A 20,729-nucleotide genomic window follows, 5' to 3' on the forward strand; every position below is an offset into this window, starting at 1 on the left:
GTAGCTGCCACCGCTCGCCACCGCACATATCATCACGCAAATACAGTAAAAAAACCATCGCAAATGATATTGGGACTCAAATTAGTAACGAGTTTAGAGGTATATATTCGTTTTGATAAAATTATAAGTTGCTGAAAAATAAATAGTGTCATTTATGATCTTGGTGCTTTTCTCATCTTTCACTCCCCCCTCTGTCTCCCCCCCTCCAACATCCGTTTCTCCCCAATCATTGCAGCTGCTCCATTAATCTGTGCAGTTGCCACTAGACAGGCTATCAGTTATCAGAAAGGAATTTAAAAAATTACATAATGCAGTACATACTAATTTTACATGGATGCGTCTATATATGTATGTAAACTGACGTCAGACCGATGTGGAGAAATAGAATTAAAATAACTGTGTGGGCACTGTGAGGTCTCTCTTCCCCTGCTCCCTCTCCACTCCCCTCTTCATATTCCTCTGCTTTTGGGGACAAAGAGGTACGAGGGGTGTCCCTTCACTCCGAGAAAAAATAAAGAGGGAGAACAGCGAGGGTAAATGTCGCGCCGTTTTAAGGTTTATTGTTTGATTCGTATATATAATAATTCATCTTTCTTATTCTCTCTCTCTCTCCCTCACACACACTCTCTCTCCACTTCCTCCTCCCTCTTCCTGCCCCTCCCTCTTCCTCCTCCCTTTCCTTCCCCCTCCTCATCCCTCATCCCACCCCTCCTCCTTCCTCCTATTACTCTTCCAAGCCCTTTCTTCTCTTCCCTTTCCCTCTCGTTTTCCTTCCCTCTGCCTCTCCTCTCCGTTCCCTTTCCTGCTTCACCCTCAGCTCCTTTCTCCCTCTCCCTCTATTGGTGATTTTTTCTCCCCTAAAGTTGCAATGCGAGATGCAGTGAATATCAATGGTAGGAGGAGTGACGCAATTGACGCTACTCTAAGCTAGAATAGAATTTGCTATGACATTTGTGTGAAAGTGAATATTATATAATTTTAGATGCTAATTAAGTTTCTATGTAAAAAAAAAGGACAGTTTCAAATTAATGAGTGGAAGGAAGAAATAGATCGAGCCTGTATGCACGACCGCCAAGTGTTCTGAAGCGTAGTCGAATCGATGTGGGATGGTGGAATTCATTTTTGGATGCTGTTATTACGTATACTGTATTGAGTGTATGTTTATATTTTGAGGATATATGAACAGATGCAGTTTTATATACATGTGAATACTAATAATATACATTGGTTCATCTTTAGTTCTAATTTCTTGTTCCTGACCATACTAGGCTTGCATCACTTGCTATCATCATCAACCACCTCCTTCCCTATCTTTTGAGGTTCTTGTGCCCCCATGAAGTTGGCCATGGCCCCACCCAACACAAGTGAGGAATACTGATACCAAATAAATGATGAGATTGGAGATGACACGAGTTAGTTGTATTGTGAGGTCAAAAGAATGAAATGTGAGGAGGAAGGAGGAGGATGAGAAAGGGAAGGAGAGAGGAAGAAGGGGGGGAGGGGGAAGGGTAGATATTGTGAGGTCCAAAGAATGAAATGTGTGGAGGAAGGAGGAGAAAGAGATGTGTGAGGAGGAAGGGAGGGGAGTGAGGAGGAAAGGGGAAGAAAGAAGAAAGAGGAGAGAGAAGCTAGGCTATGTCTTTGTTCTGTGTGTCAGGAGGGAGGTATAAGGACGGAAGAGTGGAGAAGCAGTGACCTGTATTCTGAGATTTAATTCACTAAAAACTCACTTGAATTTCATTAGAAGCCTTGATGATATGTTAATGATTTGTCGTCATAGTCTCTTGTCCTCAATGGCTATCCTCACTGATTTTCCTCATTGTCCTCTTTGATTTTCCTCACTGGTTGTCCTCATTTGGGTACCCTTATTCATTGTCATCATTGGGTACTCTTATTCATTGTCCTCACTGATTGACCGCATTGATTTTCCTCATTGTCCTCAGTGATTTGTCAGACTCTTTAAGTAGGAAGGACTGTTTGCCCTAATAGATAGATAGATAGATAGATAGATAGATAGATAGATAGATAGATCTAACGTCCCCTTGCAGTTCAATCAAAACCAACACCAGAAAACAGTTATTACGAAACCTCCATATAATCCGTTAGCTGTTTTTTTTTAAATCGAATAATCCCTCGATATAACGGACTGAAAAAAGAGCATTAGCGATGACGAACACAACACTGGGTTCATGGGATCACCTGAAGAATACATCTGATTCAACACCCTAATGCTACCAGTGGGAAGGGGTAGGTTAGTGTTGTGGTATTGAATCGTCAGTTAAAATAAGCCACCCGGGACCTGGGTGTTAAGTTAAATTAGGTTAATATAGGTTAGGTTAGGTTATTGAATGCTTAATTATCAGGTTATCCCTATATTGGACTTAGCCTACTGTAATATAAGACAGTCACAAAATTGTATGGTAATATTGTCAATAAAAGTGTTAAATTAAACCAACGAGAGGTCTGGTGGCCCTTTAAAGTAGTGGTAGGGTAAGGTATGGGAGGACATTGAGGGCTATAAAAGCTGGATTATTGATATGGTGTGTGTGTGTGCGTGCGTGTGACTGCGTGTGGTGTGTGTGGGTGGGGGAGGTGGTGTTCTGGCTTTACCCAACATTTTGTCCACGAGTGATTAGGATTGGTGTTAAGCGTATTTCATTTTGTAGTAGGTTAATGAAGGATTTCAAGGTTAAGATTAAATTTATGAAGAATAATAAGAAAAAAATAGAGGAAATAAGAAGCCGAAAGTCAATTTTTATTTAGGGTCCTCATTCGTTTTCGTAAGTATCACTAGATAAATATCCCCAGTGATTGTGTGATGCCTCATTGGGACATTAATATGATTCTGGCCAGGATGTCATTACTCTTTGACTGATCCACAGTATACTACCGCCAGAGTGACAGGAGTTGGGCTTTAACTGGAGACATTTCAGAGTGGGTGTCGGGGCTCTTTAATTCTCCCAAAGAAAAAGAGTAAATTTAACGGGACCGGTTGCGAGTAAACAGGTTTGGCCTAATCATCCTATTCCAATGTTACTTCTGAAAATCATGGTTTAACTTTTCATTAAGATGCAGCAGCACGGTACCAAATTGCAGGTGAATCCTTATTTTTAAATGGCTGAAGCAACGAACATAATTATTAAATAATCCATTTTTCTTCGTCAAACGAACAAACTTCTCATATCCTAATCAAAACTAATCTTAAATAATCTTAAATCAGCTTTTAATTATATATTTGGTATTGTTAGTTTGTTATCTACCTCCAAGAAAAAAAATGATTTAGCAGTCCAGTTTGTGGTTTTCCAACATTTTCCATTTCTGCCAGATTTCCGCGAGGTTGAAAAGAAAGAGAAAAAGTTTACTCCATGATTTCCATCGTTTTTCTTTGCTCATTAATATCCGTCTGAGACTTCGTGTAAAAACTCTCTAATAACAGACATTAACAAATGTTTCAAACTTGTTTGTAAAGTTATTGTTTATCTGTGTCAGTACCTTTGTGGTGAATTGTTTTGTGGACGAGGGCTAACACTCAAGACTGAGAAACGATATACTGTACAGTATGTATGTTGCGTTGTCAGTATTAAGAGAAACAATTGAGACCCTGCAATTGTGTATAAATGTGGCAGAAAGTCAGATCAGTAACCTGAGACTTAATTGGTCACAATTTTTGTGATGCCATACGGCAGCAGGGTCTACCATTAGACAATACATTATGCTTCAATATCTTCCCAGGCGGTAGTACCTCCCTGGTGATGAAGCCTAGGTGTTTCCGATGGTTTTTGATGTGTTTTATTCGATTTTTATATTGATTTACGTCGGAAATTACTCATTTTTATATACCCCCAACCAAAACGGGTGATTTCCGACGAAAATCAATATAAAAATCGAATAAAACACAAAAAAACCCACTGGAAACAGCTAGGCTTCATCTCCAGAATGGTTTTGAGACCTAACCTAACCTAACCTACCTTAAGCCGTGACGTCACGGTCGACACGCTAACGTAGACGACAAGGGACCCGCGTACACCGGTAACATGAAAAATAACTTAAATTTTAAAGATAAACACACGCCCTTATTCGGTTATTATTTATTTGCGACGGAATTGCCTTATATGAAATATCGTTTAATTTGACGAATTAGATCTAAAAACACCTCAAAATAATAGTAGCTAATTTTGTTCCGAAACTAAACTAATAATATATAAAAGTAGAGAAACCAAAAGCGGGAAAGAGCGAGGGTTGAGTTGCTTAATTAAGCGGGTATAGAAGGTTGGGTTGGCAAGCCTGTTAGAAGTCAACAGTGAAGGCATCTAGGTCTTGATTCTTCTGAAATACGAAAATAAATTTAACGAAAGCAAACAACAGGAACAGAGCTTCAGTCAACCTCAGTACAGGTATTCATGTTTTGAGGAGACTTTTTTATTTATTAAGTTGGAAGCATTGTATTAAAAATTTATATTTCGATTGTGGATATGTGAAAATTAAAGAATTCACTGCAGTTATGAACCACAACTTTATGTGTTCTTATTTTTAGTTTTAAGACTTTACACTAGAAATATGTAATTTTAATGAGATACTTCAAATAGCGTACAAGAGTGAAATATATATCTTGAAATATGAATGTTGTTAACAATTTAAAACCATACCCTGATACTTTAGTGCTCTTAGTCTGTTTTCGTAGATTAGTTTGATCACTAGATTGAAGAGTTCATGTAGCCGGAGTTAGGTGTCGTCTACTGCCCTCTTATCTCTCAATAAAGGTATGACATCTCCTCAAACAGATTTCAGGAGTAATGTGTAGAACTTATGGACGGTTTAGCTTTAAAATCGATAGTTAAAGGAGAGACTTGTAGCGTGTTAGTTATATTTTCGCTCCAGGACATAACACAGTGCTTGTCTAGGGTATGTTTAGGTCTGGTCTAAAATATCTGCTCTATATATGTTGAAGGAGAGAGTATTCATATACTGGCGTATGTATCCCAGAAAATGTTTAATGTTTATCGTATATGTTCCTTGTGCTACATTATTATTTATCATTAACAAATAGCTAAGACTAAATCCATAGAAAGTATCATCACTTGAGATTGGTTCACGGGATACACCCCATTTCGTCACCAATCCGGTTCGTCACCAAAATCCCATTTCGTCACCAATGTCAAACCGTTTCTATCCCAAGCAGCAGTTATTTTCCTGTATATATTGATGGGAATGAACTCGGTGACAAAATGGGTACCGGGTAAAGCAGTGGTGACGAAATGGGCATACCCCGGTTCACGCAGTTTTCTAAGATAATTGTTACATTTATACTTTCATTGGCCCATTTTATCTCTCAGAATTTCACAATATCTTGGGTAATTTATGAGGACACTGCTACCACCAGAAAACGTTTATGGATTTCCTTTGTTTTTTACTTTTTGTTTTCGCCTTTATTTTTTTTTTCGTTTTCCTATATATCACTTGTGATTGGATAGGTCTTGAAAGAAGAGGAAAATTACAGTACTTGGTAAAAACACATAAAAAAACTGATAAATTTTCATTATTTTCAAGCCTTTACTACTTATATACACAAAGAAAAATTTGTGGTATTTTTCTATAGTTTACTCCCCACAGTAGTTATAAATTTATTTTATATGTAATCGACAGCTTAGATAATTCCAAGAAACTTTTCTTGTATATCTTTTTCCTTGCAAACTAAATATCACAAAGTTATTTAAGTTCTACGAAAATAAACAAATATTTGTATCTACAAGCACCTGTCTCCTCAACGATTACCTGGTACTTAAATTGTGTGTTTTCGTTTGTTTGCGGTTGTCAGGCTCTGGGGTATGAGGGTGCAGCCCCCATCTGGGCACCACGAGGGGGTCCGGAGGTGGAGTCCCCAGCTGTGGGTTAGGTAATGTTTGATAGGTTAGGATGTAGACCTTAAAATTTCGTTTTTCCGATTTTTTCTTCAAAAAGTAGGTAAAGATTTGTTGTAGGTCAAGCATGGAATTTCAAATTTCTATTTATATAGGTAGAAAGAGCAAAAAAAAAAAAGAAAGAAAAACTACTTTATTATTTTCCCCAATTACCAGCAATATTTGTTCCTCAAAGTGGCCAGGGTTTTAAAGTAAAGGGAAAATGGGGGTAAAATACTTAATCAACCTTATCTAACCTTTCCTACCCTTTAAAAAGGTTAAAAATCACTTTCGAGTTCAGGATCTCTTCCTCATTTGAACACCGAAAACTACACCAACACATAAACATAAATAAGGTAAGCGTTTTATAGTTTTAGGATTTTTATAGGTTAGGTCAGGTTTTCAAAGGTTTGGTTGACGTTCTTTTTAGTATTTTACCCAACATTTTCTCTCTACGTACTTGAAAGCTCTGTCTACTTCGAACAATTAAAATGGCATGCAATACTGTCCAAACCAACTAAACAAACAATTTATATCCTAAGATATAATGCGAAGTGAATAAGTTGCTTGAAAGAGTTTTTACTTGATTGCAGTCCTACTTTATGTAAAGGAAATATTTAATAACTTAAGATAAATTTATATTGAAGTGATTTCTATTTTCAGGTGTTGGAAGGATGTCTGAGGAAGATAACTCGGAGGTGTCCCGGTACAAAGAAGATGAGGAAGAGGAGGAGGAGGAAGTGATTACTCCCAAAAGAAGAAGAGGACGACCCAGGAAGCGCTCGGCCAATACTGAAGAGACGGGTTCTGAAGCACCAGACACTGATTCAACACCGCTTAGAAGTAAGAGGGAACGAAAGAAAAAAACAATTTCCTTTGGCAATGATTCTGGTAGTGATGATGAAGTAATTTATCACCTTCCAGAAAAAAGACGGAAGAAACCTGGTCGACAGAAGGGACACACGCTAACTAGTGGTAGGTTTTAATAAGAGGAATACGAGATGTGAGGTATAATAGTAAGTGATGATAGTTTGTTATTTTCCATGGTAATGAAAATTGGTAAAGAGGATACCCAAAATTATTTTGTAATTTTCTAACACTCTCAGTATAAATTTCTGGAAAAGAGTGGCTAGTATACTGTCTTAAAAATGTCAGTACTGTACTATATTTGTAAGTTCTACTCAGTAATGTGAAACTCTTCAGCCTCTCGGTATATAGTACAGCAGTACCTTCTCCAGCATGATTTGGGAAAAAAATGCTGTACCCTGTACAGGTATTTCTAATACTGTACATTAAAGGTACACTCGCTACAAAAAGCATCTGGAAGGTGGGGTCCAATGGATGTCAAAATTAAAACACTGTGACTCCTGTTGTCTCTTTATTGTTGTCAAAATCCTTCATCCATTGTGTCATATTGTCTAGCTAAAAATTTTGCAGATACTTTTTGTAGCGAATGTAGACCACATAAAACACTTGAAAATATGGAAGTTTAAGTCAGTCGCTGAAAATGGTGCACATAATGAAGTAACTCTGAGATTGATGAAAACAAAATATACTGCTGATGGATCACTAGGTAACTCAAGATCCCAGCCCATAAGACAGGTTCATCCCTGTGGTCAGGTTGGGTTGATGGGAATTCATTCTGCTGTAGTGTGCTGCCCATCATTCCCATCACTGCCCTGAGTTAAACTAAGTTTCGTCACCCTATGAAGTAGTGTAAAGGAGGTTAGCTCTGCTATTTTCATTAGAAATTTGCATGCTAGTTTGTCATAGAACTCCACGCTAGTGTGTAAATCATCTATAGTGCAGCAAAGACTTGTATTCAGTTGCCATTTCGTGTTTTTGGAGTGTTTAGTATGGACACCTTAGCACAATGAGTAATGATCAAAACAATAACAGCTGAGAGAGTACGGGTACTAACACATTGAATTTGATTTTACCCTCATTTTAAGAAAACTATGACTAAAGGAAAAAAATACACTCAAAAGTTTTTCCTAAATGTTCCTTTCTGAAATACGAGTCTTATTAGCTTACTAGCCATTCGGGTGGTTGATGTATCCAGTTTTAGTACAGAAGGAAACCGGACGCCAGGAAACCTGTGTCCAGGCTCGAACCCTTGACATATTGGTGAGAATTACATAAGTTACTGCTGTACTATCAATGCTTGTACATCTTTTATACTGTAAAATAGGGTATATTTAATTGCACTTTATGTTTAGTGACACTTATATTTAATATGCACTTAAATCTAACTGATGTCATAAAAAGTACTCCACTTCAACCCTAACCCCTCACAGATAACATTCATGGAGACCTCAGCATCAATTCTGTCTCATATCTTCAGTTTCTCTTCAACTGGTAGAGTTCTGGGCACCATTCCTTTTCTCCCAGTCATCCTCAATGGTGTTGTTTTACTATTTTTACTTGCTTTAAAAGCACTAGATAAGAGAAATGATAGTGTGTGGTGGAGCAATGGTCACCTCAACAGACATGAAGTAACTGACTCCTCTCCTAACTGCTACCCCATGCAACCCCTTAAGCCAAAGCTCTTCCGACTTATAGGGATTTCCGACTTACAGAAGTTCAACTTAGCAGGGTCTTACTACAGTACTGTACGGGGTATATACTCTTTATATCTCATTAGTCCAGTGAGGTATTGTTTGCAAAATGAAGTCTGCGTGCTATGTGGACTAATGAGATATATATGTAGCCTCGTGTTTCCTAGCTGGATTCGGAAAAGTGCTACTCCGATCACATAGTTGACACGGGCAATCCCCAAAGGAGGTTCACGGCACTTAACAAGCACGTTGACCAGGCTTTGTGTGGAATAAAACAATGCCTAGGACTGCTTTTGCTGTCCTTGTGGAGCGGTAGTAGCGATCCCTGTTCACATGCAGAGGTCCAGGGTTCGATTTGCGACTAATGAGGTTTTGTTAGTACAGTATACTCTTTATTCATTGGAGGTAATTTTATCTTCTGGACCAAAATTACATGAGTGCTGTTTGAGCCCATAATACAGTAAATAACTTTGGGGATGTTTGGACGGGTGCTCTGTTTGTGTGTTTAATGTCACAGTTACAGTATAAGATTTTTTGCTCATGTAGTTTTTGACATTCAGTGTAATAGGAATTTCGATTACATGTTTCTTATGTATGGTAGGTGTTTGAAGTGATGTGTATAGACATTATCTGATAAATTGTGGGTTCCATTTTTTAGAGTATACAGAGTGAAATCATTAGTAACTCCTTGAACTGGGGGAATGGTCATACTGCACCAGCATATAATTATTATTGGAGACACATTTTTACACCAACTTCCTGGAGTAGTTCTATATTATAAACCCTATCCCTCACATTGATTACATTTTCAAACTTTGTGCTATAGCCAATAGGTTGCAAGGTGGGTGGAATTAAAAGCAAATGCAAACACAGTTCATTTGTTGTCATTTGCTTTATCTAACGGCTCTAAGAGATGTGATCTGCTATGATTTTTCCTTGCCAGAACGACGACCAAGGCATCCAACAAGTTTATCCCTGTTGACTTACACAGCTTATCATCAATATCATGTTTGTCTTCAGAACCACTTACCACCATGATTTCCAGTTCACCCACACACAAATGCTCTAACTTCTTGCATCCTTGTCCTCCTTCCCTCCACCCATATATTGCCTCCCTTTATTCATCCTTTCATATTCTTCTTGGTCTTTCTCTCTCACCTAATTAAATATTTATGTTTTCTGATATTTAAGCATTTTAGAAGCAGCAGTTGAATATGTCTATACTGTACTTTCTGATTTATGTTCATCAAACTTTCCTAGTATTAATGCCATTTTATATCATGTATAGTGTATCGTAATATTAAATTAATTGTGTATGGCTGGATATAGCCAGACAGGTCTTTGTACTGAGCAGCAAGATGTAGGTGAGCATAATCTTTACGTGCTATAAATACAGGTCGAGGGTCCTTTATCCATAATTCAGAAAACCGAAAAGATCTAAAAACCAAAAGTTTTATGGAATAAAACCAACTGTACAGTATATGAGTATGAAGGCATATAGTTCTAGGTATTGTGGATGGAAGGATGAAGATGCTCAAGTAAACTTTACATCAATATAATTTAGGATTATGAAAAGTTGTATGTGTAAGTACAGGTTCAACATGCAAAATATACGTTTTCACTGCGTTTCTATGTTGTGTGATCACGCAATGGGCCTGAGCTAGATCCCCAGTAAATTAAATCCACAACTATAACAAAGGCAGCAATTAAACACACAACAGATGAAATAAGCTCCATTAGCACAGGTAAATACAGGTCAGGTTTGCACAGCAGCTGTTTGGGCCAGTCAACTGAGTTTTTTGTGACAATATTAAAAAATACCAAAGGAAAATTATTTTTACTGTAGAAATGTTCATAAGTATATAAACACAACTTAACAAACATTAACTGCATGTGGGGAAAAGTTGCAGTGTTAGTGAGGGTGAGAATGTAATTGTTGAAATTTACTCTTATGCTTTATGCTATGATGGTGGATCGCACTAAACATCACCATAGTCTAAGTACTGTATTGAGGAATATGTAACCAATATAATACATACCCGGTACAGGTACTTTAAAATTATCTTATATGCAAGAGGTAGTGTAAGTATAGTACTGTACTGTATAATAATTGAATTTGTCAAAATTGAGGTCTGGATTCTGGCCTGTATAGGGTAGCCAAGGCTATTGTATTACCTGTATAGGTACTGGTAGGCATAGGCCTCCAAAATCCAAAAATACTGTATCTGAAAACAAATGCAATTGGCCTCGAGGTTTTCAGATAAAGACTCCTCAACCTGTATTTCATAGTTGAATAATCAGTCAAAATTAGTTTGACTCATTTAAAGCATTAACAAATAGAACATAGTGTATTTGTATTCTTCAACTAAGAGTTAAGGGAGTATAGCAGTGATGCACATCCGATTGTGGCAAAATTGGATCTTGGTCTTTAGTTTTCCTAAGCCTCCCTATATTTATTTCAGTTATTGTATAATGTTAAAATGTGTCATGCCATTGAATTGTGCAGAAATAATTAAGCAGTTTGTTATTAATTGATTTCAATTTAGTCACTTTCATATTTTTGTGTGGGGGCATGAAGCCATGTAAAGGACTACTGTACCATGAACTGGGCCCACTCTTAACCAGAAATAATTATAGAGGTTTATGTTTTATTCAGATGACCAGCATGGAGAAAATCGGACGAACTGGTGCAGTCATGGACTGTAAAAGTTAAATACAGCTAACTCAATAATCATTGTGCTAATCATGTGCAGGTACTGTACTGTACTGTACTGTACTGTACTGTACTGTACTGTACACTCTTTTCTCCTTAATTTAAACATCACTCTTGTGGGATATAACAATGAATTGAAAATACTGAAGCTCAATACATTATTAGTTCTGGGCAGTTCTTTGGCACATGTGTGTACAACTGTAGATCTGGCCCAGGTAAACAAATGTACATCAAAGTTTTCAAAGTTAAACAATGACACGAGATACTGCATGACAATGTAAATTATATACGCTGTACTTGCACACATAATATTTAAATCAATAAAATATGTCCATGTTACATTGTGGGTAATAAGTATTGTGCACAACATGGACATTCATGCATTTATCCTAATATGTAGGTGTTACTGTATGTAACAAAATATACACTTGTCTCCAGTTGTGAGAGGAATGTCAGAAGGGGGTGTCGGGTTTTGTTTATTTATTAATTATTTTATTTTTATGTTTTTCATTTTGATAAGTAACTATTTGTATCATAGGGACCTGGGTTGCCAAAAAACCTCTGGGCCGCCCTAAGTTATCTTATTATGAGAGCAGTCGAAGAAGTAAGAAGAGCCCAAGTGAGTTAATCTGTGAGCTGGGACAGGTGTTCTACAACTTGGGCTGGGTTTCTGGCACTGGTGGAGGAATCAGCATCAAAGACGGGTTAGTCATGAAGTGATGACTATATTCAGTTACTTTTTTATTACTGTATAATGTATAATTTTTTTTCCAAAAAATTTCAGTGCTTTAAATCTAATTAGCATTCACCATTAGTATCTATCTTTGCTGGATGATGGTTCTCACTGTATATTCTCAAAATCCTCTATCATAAGCTTTTCCTTCAGACTTCCAAACTTCATCGGTAAATCTAGTAGTCCTTGTTTTCCCGGGTCTTTTCTTTTTTCATTTAATCTGATTGAGGATTTCCTTGGCTTACTGTTGGTCTAACAATATTGAACTCTTAAAATTATGATGAAAATGTATAACTGTTAGTCACTGCTGTTGGCCATTTATAAAACAGTCACAACAACAGTGCCAGACAGTACTTTGTTAAAACAGGAACAAAGACTTACACTTTGATCAATTAGGATCATGTGTGTACAGCTAATTTTAATTTTTTTTATAAATTCTGTTTGCAGAGATCATATATATGTTGCTCCATCTGGTGTCCAAAAGGAACGTTTGAAGCCAGAGGACATGTTTGTCCTTAACATGGATGGGGAAGAACTTGACTCTCCACACCCTGAAAGAAATTTGAAAAAGTCACAGTGCACTCCACTCTTCATGTTAGCCTACAAGAGTAAGTTGCATGACTTTCATCAGAATATTCTATCATGAATACAATGCACAGTAGCAAGCAAAAGTCCTTTCACCTCTTCTGCTGCTCCATGAACTTCTGCTGTTCATGAGTCTGAATCCTGGAGCTCATGGAGGAGAAGAAGAGGTGACAGGATTATTTTTTGCAGCTGTACAGTAACTAAAATGACTGTACAGCTTACAATACTGAAGGTTAGGTTATATCTGCCATTTAAATGATCATATGGCTAACCTACATAAGCATGGAAAATGACCATAAAATGTTAGTGATTATATTGTAGTTACATTACACCATCCATTAAAAGAACCTTATTACAGGTACTATGGTGGACAAAAGTTCCTTCATCCTCCATCCTCCCTCTCTTTCCCCCTCTGTCCCCCAACCCCCATTTGTCCCCATCCCCGCCCCCCTCATACGCACACGCACAGTGCACCATCTGTTGGATGATTACAGCACTTCCCTCAGTTGCTTCGTTATTCAAACCACAGGTGATTCAGTCATATTGTGGCTGGCTGAGGGAAGGGACTTTTGTCCACCACAGTACATGACTCGCTATCACCTCTTTTATCTCCCCTCATATAACTCATATAATTTTACCTATTGATATTTGTCTAAACTATTTTCTGATGAATATTTCTGCACAGAATCCAGGTAAAGAGATTTGTTTATTTATAACTGCTGTTGATGGGTGATGCAAGGTTGTATCGAGAGAAGAGTAATGCTAGGATAAACTAAATAGATATTTGGGGCCTTGTTTTGGAAGTGTAATATTATGTCCAAATACTGGGAGGCAAAATCTACATTGGCTGTCTGGTTCATAGTTGAAAAAGATGTGGAAAGATGGTTAGGCGTGTGGGTCAGATGACAATATATAAAGTGATTCATTAATTTGAAGGAAGATTTTTTGAGGAATATAAAGTTTAACAGATTTTTTGGGTTGGATTATTATACTTAAATGTGTTTTGTTTGAATATCAGACATTAAGGATGCCCTTCTTGTGTGTTTATCCAGATCAACATTACTTGTTCTCTGTTGTCTTTAGTTAAGAGTGAATAATGATTAGTAACCAAAACATTGTTTGCTGTTTTTGACAACGTTTTTATCATGTCAACTCTCTATCCTGAATTTCAGTACGTGGAGCAGGAGCTGTGATTCACAGTCATTCCAAAGCTGCTGTGTTAGCAACTTTGGCATTTCCAGGGTCAGAATTTAAGGTTACCCAATTGGAAATGATCAAGGTGAGATAATTCAGTTTCCATTCTTTGTTTTAGGAAGTGGAAAATAGAATGAAAAGTGGTATCATAAATGGAGATGAATTTATATGCACACCTATACAGTACAGAGTTAGGTTTTCATATTGAGTTAAATCCATTTAATCAGCCATCAAGTTTGATATATCAGGCATTAATTTACTTGTTCATAATATGCAGATATTTGTGAAGAAATTTGTGATCTTGATAACTAGTCTTGACTTTTAGTAACATAAGGTAGATGTTGATAATAAAACAATTTAGGGAATCTTGGTGTTCTAGGGTATCAAAAATGCATCGGAAGACCGCCAGTTACGCTATGATGAAGAGCTGGTTGTACCCATCATTGAGAACACTCCATATGAAGCAGACTTAGCTGACACGATGTCTCAGGTGAGAGCTTTATTTCATTTTCTTTCTCATTATACATTAAGAATGAAAGGAGAGTCTACATGTGCTCTTGATGCTGACCGGTCTATATTATAGTGGGGAAAATATATACGTGTATGTACTACTGTAATAGGTATATTTTCTGGAACATATTTAAAAAAAAGTATACTGTAGTAGGACAAGGTAGTGAATGATTCTGTGGTATTTCAGCTCTCCCTCTCTCTCTCTCTCTTTTTGCTAATACAATTAAATCACCTGCAAAACTCTTTCAGGCTTTAGAACATTACCCTGACACCAATGCAGTTCTAGTGAGAAGACATGGGGTGTATGTTTGGGGCGATACATGGGAAAAAGCCAAGACTATGTAAGTACCAGGGATAAGTATGCATTTGGTATTTCTTCAGTAAAACCACTAGTGTTAACATCAGGTTGATAATATTATATAGCAAATTTTCTAAATGTAGCTTATTTAATTAATGTACTGTATCCTTCTAGTATTTTTACGTGATATAAGTTTAACCTTCATGATCATTGGGTGGAGGTCAATTGGGTCTTAGTCATACTTGTTTGGTCCCCAGCATATCTTAATAATTAGAATTGGAGTTCAGTCCTAATAGGCCAGACCCTAATTGTTAAGTTGGAGCCTGGTAGGACTATGGCTTATTATTCTTTTCACTTCAGAAACAATACTTTTAATACAGTATATTCTTCAGCTCAGAAGAGACCCCAGACACAAGGGGTTAAGGTTGTGGCCCATTTATCCACTCACACCTTTCATAAACATGTGGTTTCTTAGTTCAGCATTTCCAGTCACATATACTTGGTTGCTATTCCTTGGGTCATTTTTTGCCTTCTTTTCCCCCCTCATCATTCATCCCAAACATAAGTAACACTGCCTCATTCATTTTAAATTCTCCTCAATGTATATATACTGTATCATGAACCTTTAATCTTCTTTTGACCAGGGCCGAGTCCTATGACTATTTGTTTGACGTAGCGGTACAGATGACAAAGTTCGGGTTAGATCCTTCCAAACCTGCAGAGGAAGTGAAGATGGCGCAGGTTAATGGCAAATGAGTGGTATAAGACAAAGGTAATTTCAAGAAACTTTTATTAACAGGAGTACAATATGGGAAAATAATTACGTCTAATATTAAGAGCTTTGTATTATTATTATTATTATTATTATTATTATTATTATTATTATTATTACAATAGTAGAATTCCAGTTATCCGGCCAGTTGGAAGAGTCAATTAATCGTCACCAACATTAAATAATAATGTATTTTCGAAAAATTTTATGGTTTCATTACATGTAACAATTAACGTGGCACCCTGGCTGGTGCGTCAACAATGTAGTTATAGCTCACCACACACACGCTCACTCACCACACATACATACACATGCTCTTAATTTTTCTTATTTTATAATTTATATTATATTTTCTTTATTTCTAAGCCACATTGTTTATATAAAATGGCATAAGTGTTAAAGAAGTCCGTTTTTCTGAGACACAAATTTACAAGGTCAACCTGGAGCACTGTGCATTATAGGATTTATTGGGGGAGCCTAAGAGTTAGTTTCAACTAAGCGGAAAAGCTCTTTATCTGGCACCTCTCAATCCTGTAAGTGCTGGATAACTGGGATTCTACTGTATAATTATTATTATTATTATTATTATTATTATTATTATTATTATTATTATTATTATTATTATTATTATTATTATTATTATTATTTAGACAAGATTTCCAATGTCTTCATTAGACAGCAAGTCAGGGAATTATTATTGTGTGTGAAATAGTTTTATCACATTTCATTTACTCCAATTGAAATGTCTTTCTCTTTAATGTACTTCTGTTTTCCATACATATGTTGAATTTAAATTTTACATTGTGTCATAATAGTTTTTGTGCAGTTACTATATAGATTCTGTGGGTCTGTCTGAAACAATACCATATCAATAACTTAGTGTTCATTTCCTTGACTGTTTTGTTAAACTAAACCATAACTTAGTAACTTCCCTGATGATCATTCTATATAAACATGTTAAGTTATGGAAGGATGTACAGTATGCTAAATTAGATACAGTGTTGTTCCAAATAACAAAACTCTTTGCTTTATAGATTGTTTGTAGTTTATTTTTGGTGACAAGATTGTACAGTGTATTAATTTTCCAAGTAACGTGACTGATCCGGGTAACTCGTCATGAGAAGTTTAGTTATAGTTTATATCTTTGAAAGGTATGTTAATGAAATAAGTTTCTTCTGGTATTTATTTCAGTGTGATATGTTTTAAGGTTCCCCTGTTAGACATGGTCAAAAAGATAAGGTTGGTTTTTAAAGTGGTAGTAGGAGTAAAAGATAACACTTGCTTGTGAGTAGTACCCTGGTGACCTGAAGTTTGGAAAGGTTTAATATTAGGGACAGAGGATTTAAGGTAAAGCATTAAAGGTCTATCAAAGAAATGGTGATATGCAAGATGGTATTCATTTTTTCTTCTTAAATTGGGTCTATTAATAATATAGCTATTGAAATGCCAGTAAAACACGCACAGGGTAAAAGAGTCGAGTGAGTCAGATGAGATATGAGGAAGATGGATAGAAGTTCTAAACCAATTGGGCTGCAATATAACCTAACCCAACCAAACCACAAGGAGAAGGGTTTCTTGGGATTGGGGCCCTCTCAGGACTAGGGACCATTTGGTCTGTGGCCCAGAATGCTTGGGCTCCAATTCTATTGGTCAGGTTGAGGTTTATTTGACATTTTGCTAAAATGAAGCTTAATGTTTGAACAATGGACCAGCACAGAGGAACACATCGACTTCATTTGTTCTTTGGAGGCATATGTGATAAACTGCCTTAATATGAATACAAGGAACAAGATACACATGTCAAGATTATACTCTTGACCAATTAATGTGGATTGGTCATCAACTTGGCTCCATCTCCTATTGGGCCCCAGCCTGACCTAACATAATCAGTAGGTTGAGGGACCGTTTGTAGTGGTTTGATCAAGTTACGGTTAGTAGGGACTAGGAGCCATTACCCCAGTCACCTTAATTTATTATTTACATTAAAAGGATGAAAGTAATGAAATGCAGGATATTTTATATGGTATTATTTTATAAAAAAATTGGTTTTAGCTTAAATATAAATTATGGGAATGAATGGTTATATGAATATGCAGCTTTTACATTTAGGAGAGTTAAATATATGTTGGGAAAGAAATACATGCAAGATTAAGCTGCTGTAATGGTAGTACAGCATACAAAACTTTATAAATAAATTATTCCGAGAAGATAGATGCTTCAAGGAGAATCGTTTAAAGGTTCTTGCTTGTCTGTTTTTTTGTTTGTTTTGTTTTGTGTGTAATGGAAATATTATTATACTGCAGGAAATATAATATAATAATAGTTATGTTTTTGGGTTAGTAATTGATGTACAGGTATATGAGAAATAATAATGTTTGGCACTCAACATTTAACAGGGAATGTCTTTCTTTGAATATTTCCTCGCTTGCTTTAGTGCCATTTTAACCAAACTAGTATTGATGTTTTGGAAATAAACTGGATTAATCACAAAGTACAAACTTTAATAAAAAATGGTACATTGCATAGGAAGAGCTTAGTTTACCTGTACTGTACTGTATTGTCTTTCTAGCTTTGGGTAAAATTAAGTATTGCTCTAAGTATGTTTTATAGTTTGCTTATTGCAATATTTTTTTTTTTTCATTTTAACTTAATGTGGTTGACTAATGTAAAGAAAGTCAAAAACATTATTTAAGTGATTACCATACTATCTAATTGGTTGTCACACTTATCTTATTGGCTGTCAGACTAGTTTAATTGGTTACTGTTACACTGCCAATTAGGGTTCTGGTACAGTACTGTAGTTGAAGCATTGGATTACTCGTAGGTTATTGATTATCTTAAAATAGGTGAAGCATCAATTTGGGCAGTTAATTACGCAACAGACAGGCAGCTCAAGCTAAAATGTGTTGCATGCACCTAGTTTATTAAGGTTTAAGTAGTACAGGTACATTGTTATATTTTTATATTGTACCCATGATCGTTTGGGTGTTAAGTAAATTCTTTTACATTTGTCCAGGTTTTAAAAATGTGACTATACTGTACTTTTAGTTAGTAGAATTAACTTAAAAATTTGTCACAGTTGAAGTACAATAGACTCCCAATATGCTCCCAGGCAAGCCGTGAATGAGTGAATCTGCAAGTACTCTATTGATGTTTAGTAATTTGCAGAAAATAAGTTGCATTCATATCTAGCCAATTAGAAGAAAGTATTCACTAACCATTTGTGTACAGTATAGGGATCTCCCTGTGCTGAATAAAATCATCTTGCATTGGTCATATTAAAAGTGGTGTCCCCATAGTGAATGGGTTAATAACATAACTTGCTAGGGTGGAGGAGGAGGAAAAAGCATTGCTAGGTGATTCCCTTATGGCTTTTTTGAAAATGGTGAAATATGAGAGGTTGATAATGAGGGTGTAGATTTGGCAGACATCCTGAAAAAGGTGATACATAACTGCTGTTTTAGTAGTCTTATTCCTCTCTTCATGGAGGTTGGTGTAGATCCTGAAGCCTCATGTTCCAAATATGAAAGTTCATCTTAAATCATCATCAATGTTTCATGGTCATTTTTCACACTGGCATGGAATTACCTGATAGTAGCTCTCCATATTGTGTGGTCTCTTGCAGCTTCTCTTGTTAGTTTTGTAACATTTCGTGAATGATGTAGGTGACATCATTCTAGGCCTACCCCTAGCTCTCCTCCATTCACATTTAGACTCGTGCTTCTCATGACCAGCTTGATATTCTTCATTCTCTTTCTACATGTACAAGCCATCTCAGCCTACCTCTACGCAAAATTTCACCATTAATCTTATTACCCAGCTGCCATCAGCTCACTCAGGCTTGCATATGTCACCCTCTTTAACACCCTATGTTTCACTGCCATACATCGCAATTCTCATACCAATTGCATGCATCTTTCCATTCTTGCTTAAGAGAAACATTTCTTAACTCTTCCTCTGTCAGGTTTAAGTTTTTGTAAGGAATCAGCTCCTTAAGATGGGATTCAAGGAAGTTGTTGAGATTTTCCTCAGTCATGGCCTTGCCCATGCTCTGCACCAACTTAAGAATGTCCCTCAATTCTGTGCCTTCATCAGAAAAACCTGTGAAGGGTAAGGCAGGGGGATGGTGATGGTGTCATATCCAAAAATACTGTAGTGAATTGTTGGTCCTCACTTTTTTTTTACCACAAGCAATTGATCCTCACAAATATTGGGAGTCTACTGTGTAATGTCTCTTCAGTACAGTACTATTATAGTGATTTCTCTCATGTGTAGTCTTACATTTTGCTCACATAATTCATTGTTGTCACAGGATTTTATGGCTAACATGATGTGCTTCTATCAGAATATAACCCATGGCTGATTAAAGATTAGCTGTAATAAAATGAAGAACACTGCTTTACAGATTTCAGAAAGAAACTTGCCAATAGATTATTGCACAATAGTTGCACATTTGAAATCGTCCACTGAAGCTAGTGTGTCTTTTGTGATTAATAAAGACTTAAGACCAAAAATGTTCTTGTTTATTCAGCCCTGACCTTAAAATTCTTACTGGATTATTTCATATTTTATGTATTAAAACTACAGGTACATTGAAAGAAAGATTTTACAATATCACGACAATTTTACAGACATTCTCTAAGTTGTACATAATAATGGTTGCCCCTTATGTAATGAGGTTGGCCGCCCCAAGGGCCACCTGGGCGTGAATTTGTTTTAGGTGTAGAAGCTGTCGCCAACACAACCACACCTTGAGTTAACGAGCTACATGACCCATTGTTCAGAAATAGTCCAAGAAGACCGAACAAGTCGCCAACTGCACTGGCTAACCATTACCCCGGAATACAATCCGCAAATCAATTGACATCCAGGTTCCACTGCTGGGAAGACAGAGGTCAATGGCGTAAAGAAACTTGCCCATAGTTTCACCCTACCCTGGTCCGCTCGCTTGTGAGGCAAGCATGCTGACTATTACACCACAGGTACACCAAAGTTGTATATAAAGTACAGCTGAAGGGAATACCAGTGGAAATTTAAATATTGTTATTTCTCTTTTCTTTATAAGTTTGAATTCTAAAATTGACACTGTTATAGCAACCCCTTCCAAGTTTTCTACATACACGACATTTATCTCATTCAGATTTCAAATGGATGAGATACATGAATGCTTGTACACAGTTTTTGGGAGCAAACACCATTAGAATAATAGTTGCACGATAACTATATAGTGTACTGTACAGTAATTAGATTTCATAGCTACTTTATACTGAAATTTACAACATCAGCACTGAAGAAACTTAGTTGCAGTTATATAGCTAATAATTTTCACACGTTCTTGTTATTAAACTTTAGCACTTCGGAATTTCACATTATTAACAATTAACTATGAATATACATTACTGTATATGACCCTCCAATGCTTTCCACTTCATAGTACAGTAGATGAACTTCCTGTAAATTTGTTTAGTG

General features: G+C 36.5%; 1 protein-coding gene across 5 annotated transcripts; it reads left to right on the top strand.

Annotated features, from left to right (window-relative positions):
- The first annotated feature begins 4,274 nt into the window (after nucleotides 1-4,274).
- On the top strand, nucleotides 4,275-19,774 carry LOC121861046 (probable methylthioribulose-1-phosphate dehydratase). 5 transcript variants are annotated; one of them, XM_042358538.1, is made up of 8 exons: nucleotides 4,275-4,394; nucleotides 6,561-6,872; nucleotides 11,707-11,872; nucleotides 12,349-12,509; nucleotides 13,659-13,765; nucleotides 14,060-14,170; nucleotides 14,440-14,531; nucleotides 15,133-19,774. In XM_042358538.1, the coding sequence occupies exons 2-8, from the start codon at nucleotides 6,572-6,574 to the stop codon at nucleotides 15,242-15,244; spliced, it is 1,050 nt and encodes a 349-aa protein (XP_042214472.1). In that variant the 5' UTR covers nucleotides 4,275-4,394; nucleotides 6,561-6,571; the 3' UTR covers nucleotides 15,245-19,774. The 5 variants fall into 5 exon arrangements, with proteins under 5 accessions (XP_042214472.1, XP_042214471.1, XP_042214475.1 ...); XM_042358537.1 differs by lacking the exon at nucleotides 4,275-4,394 and adding an exon at nucleotides 4,659-4,760; XM_042358541.1 differs by lacking the exon at nucleotides 4,275-4,394 and adding an exon at nucleotides 4,659-4,760 and having other exon boundaries at nucleotides 6,561-6,740.
- The last annotated feature ends 955 nt before the right edge of the window (nucleotides 19,775-20,729 follow it).

Source organism: Homarus americanus, unplaced genomic scaffold (genome assembly GCF_018991925.1).
Source record: "Homarus americanus isolate GMGI-L3 unplaced genomic scaffold, GMGI_Hamer_2.0 scaffold52806, whole genome shotgun sequence".
Lineage (NCBI taxonomy): Eukaryota > Metazoa > Arthropoda > Malacostraca > Decapoda > Nephropidae > Homarus > Homarus americanus.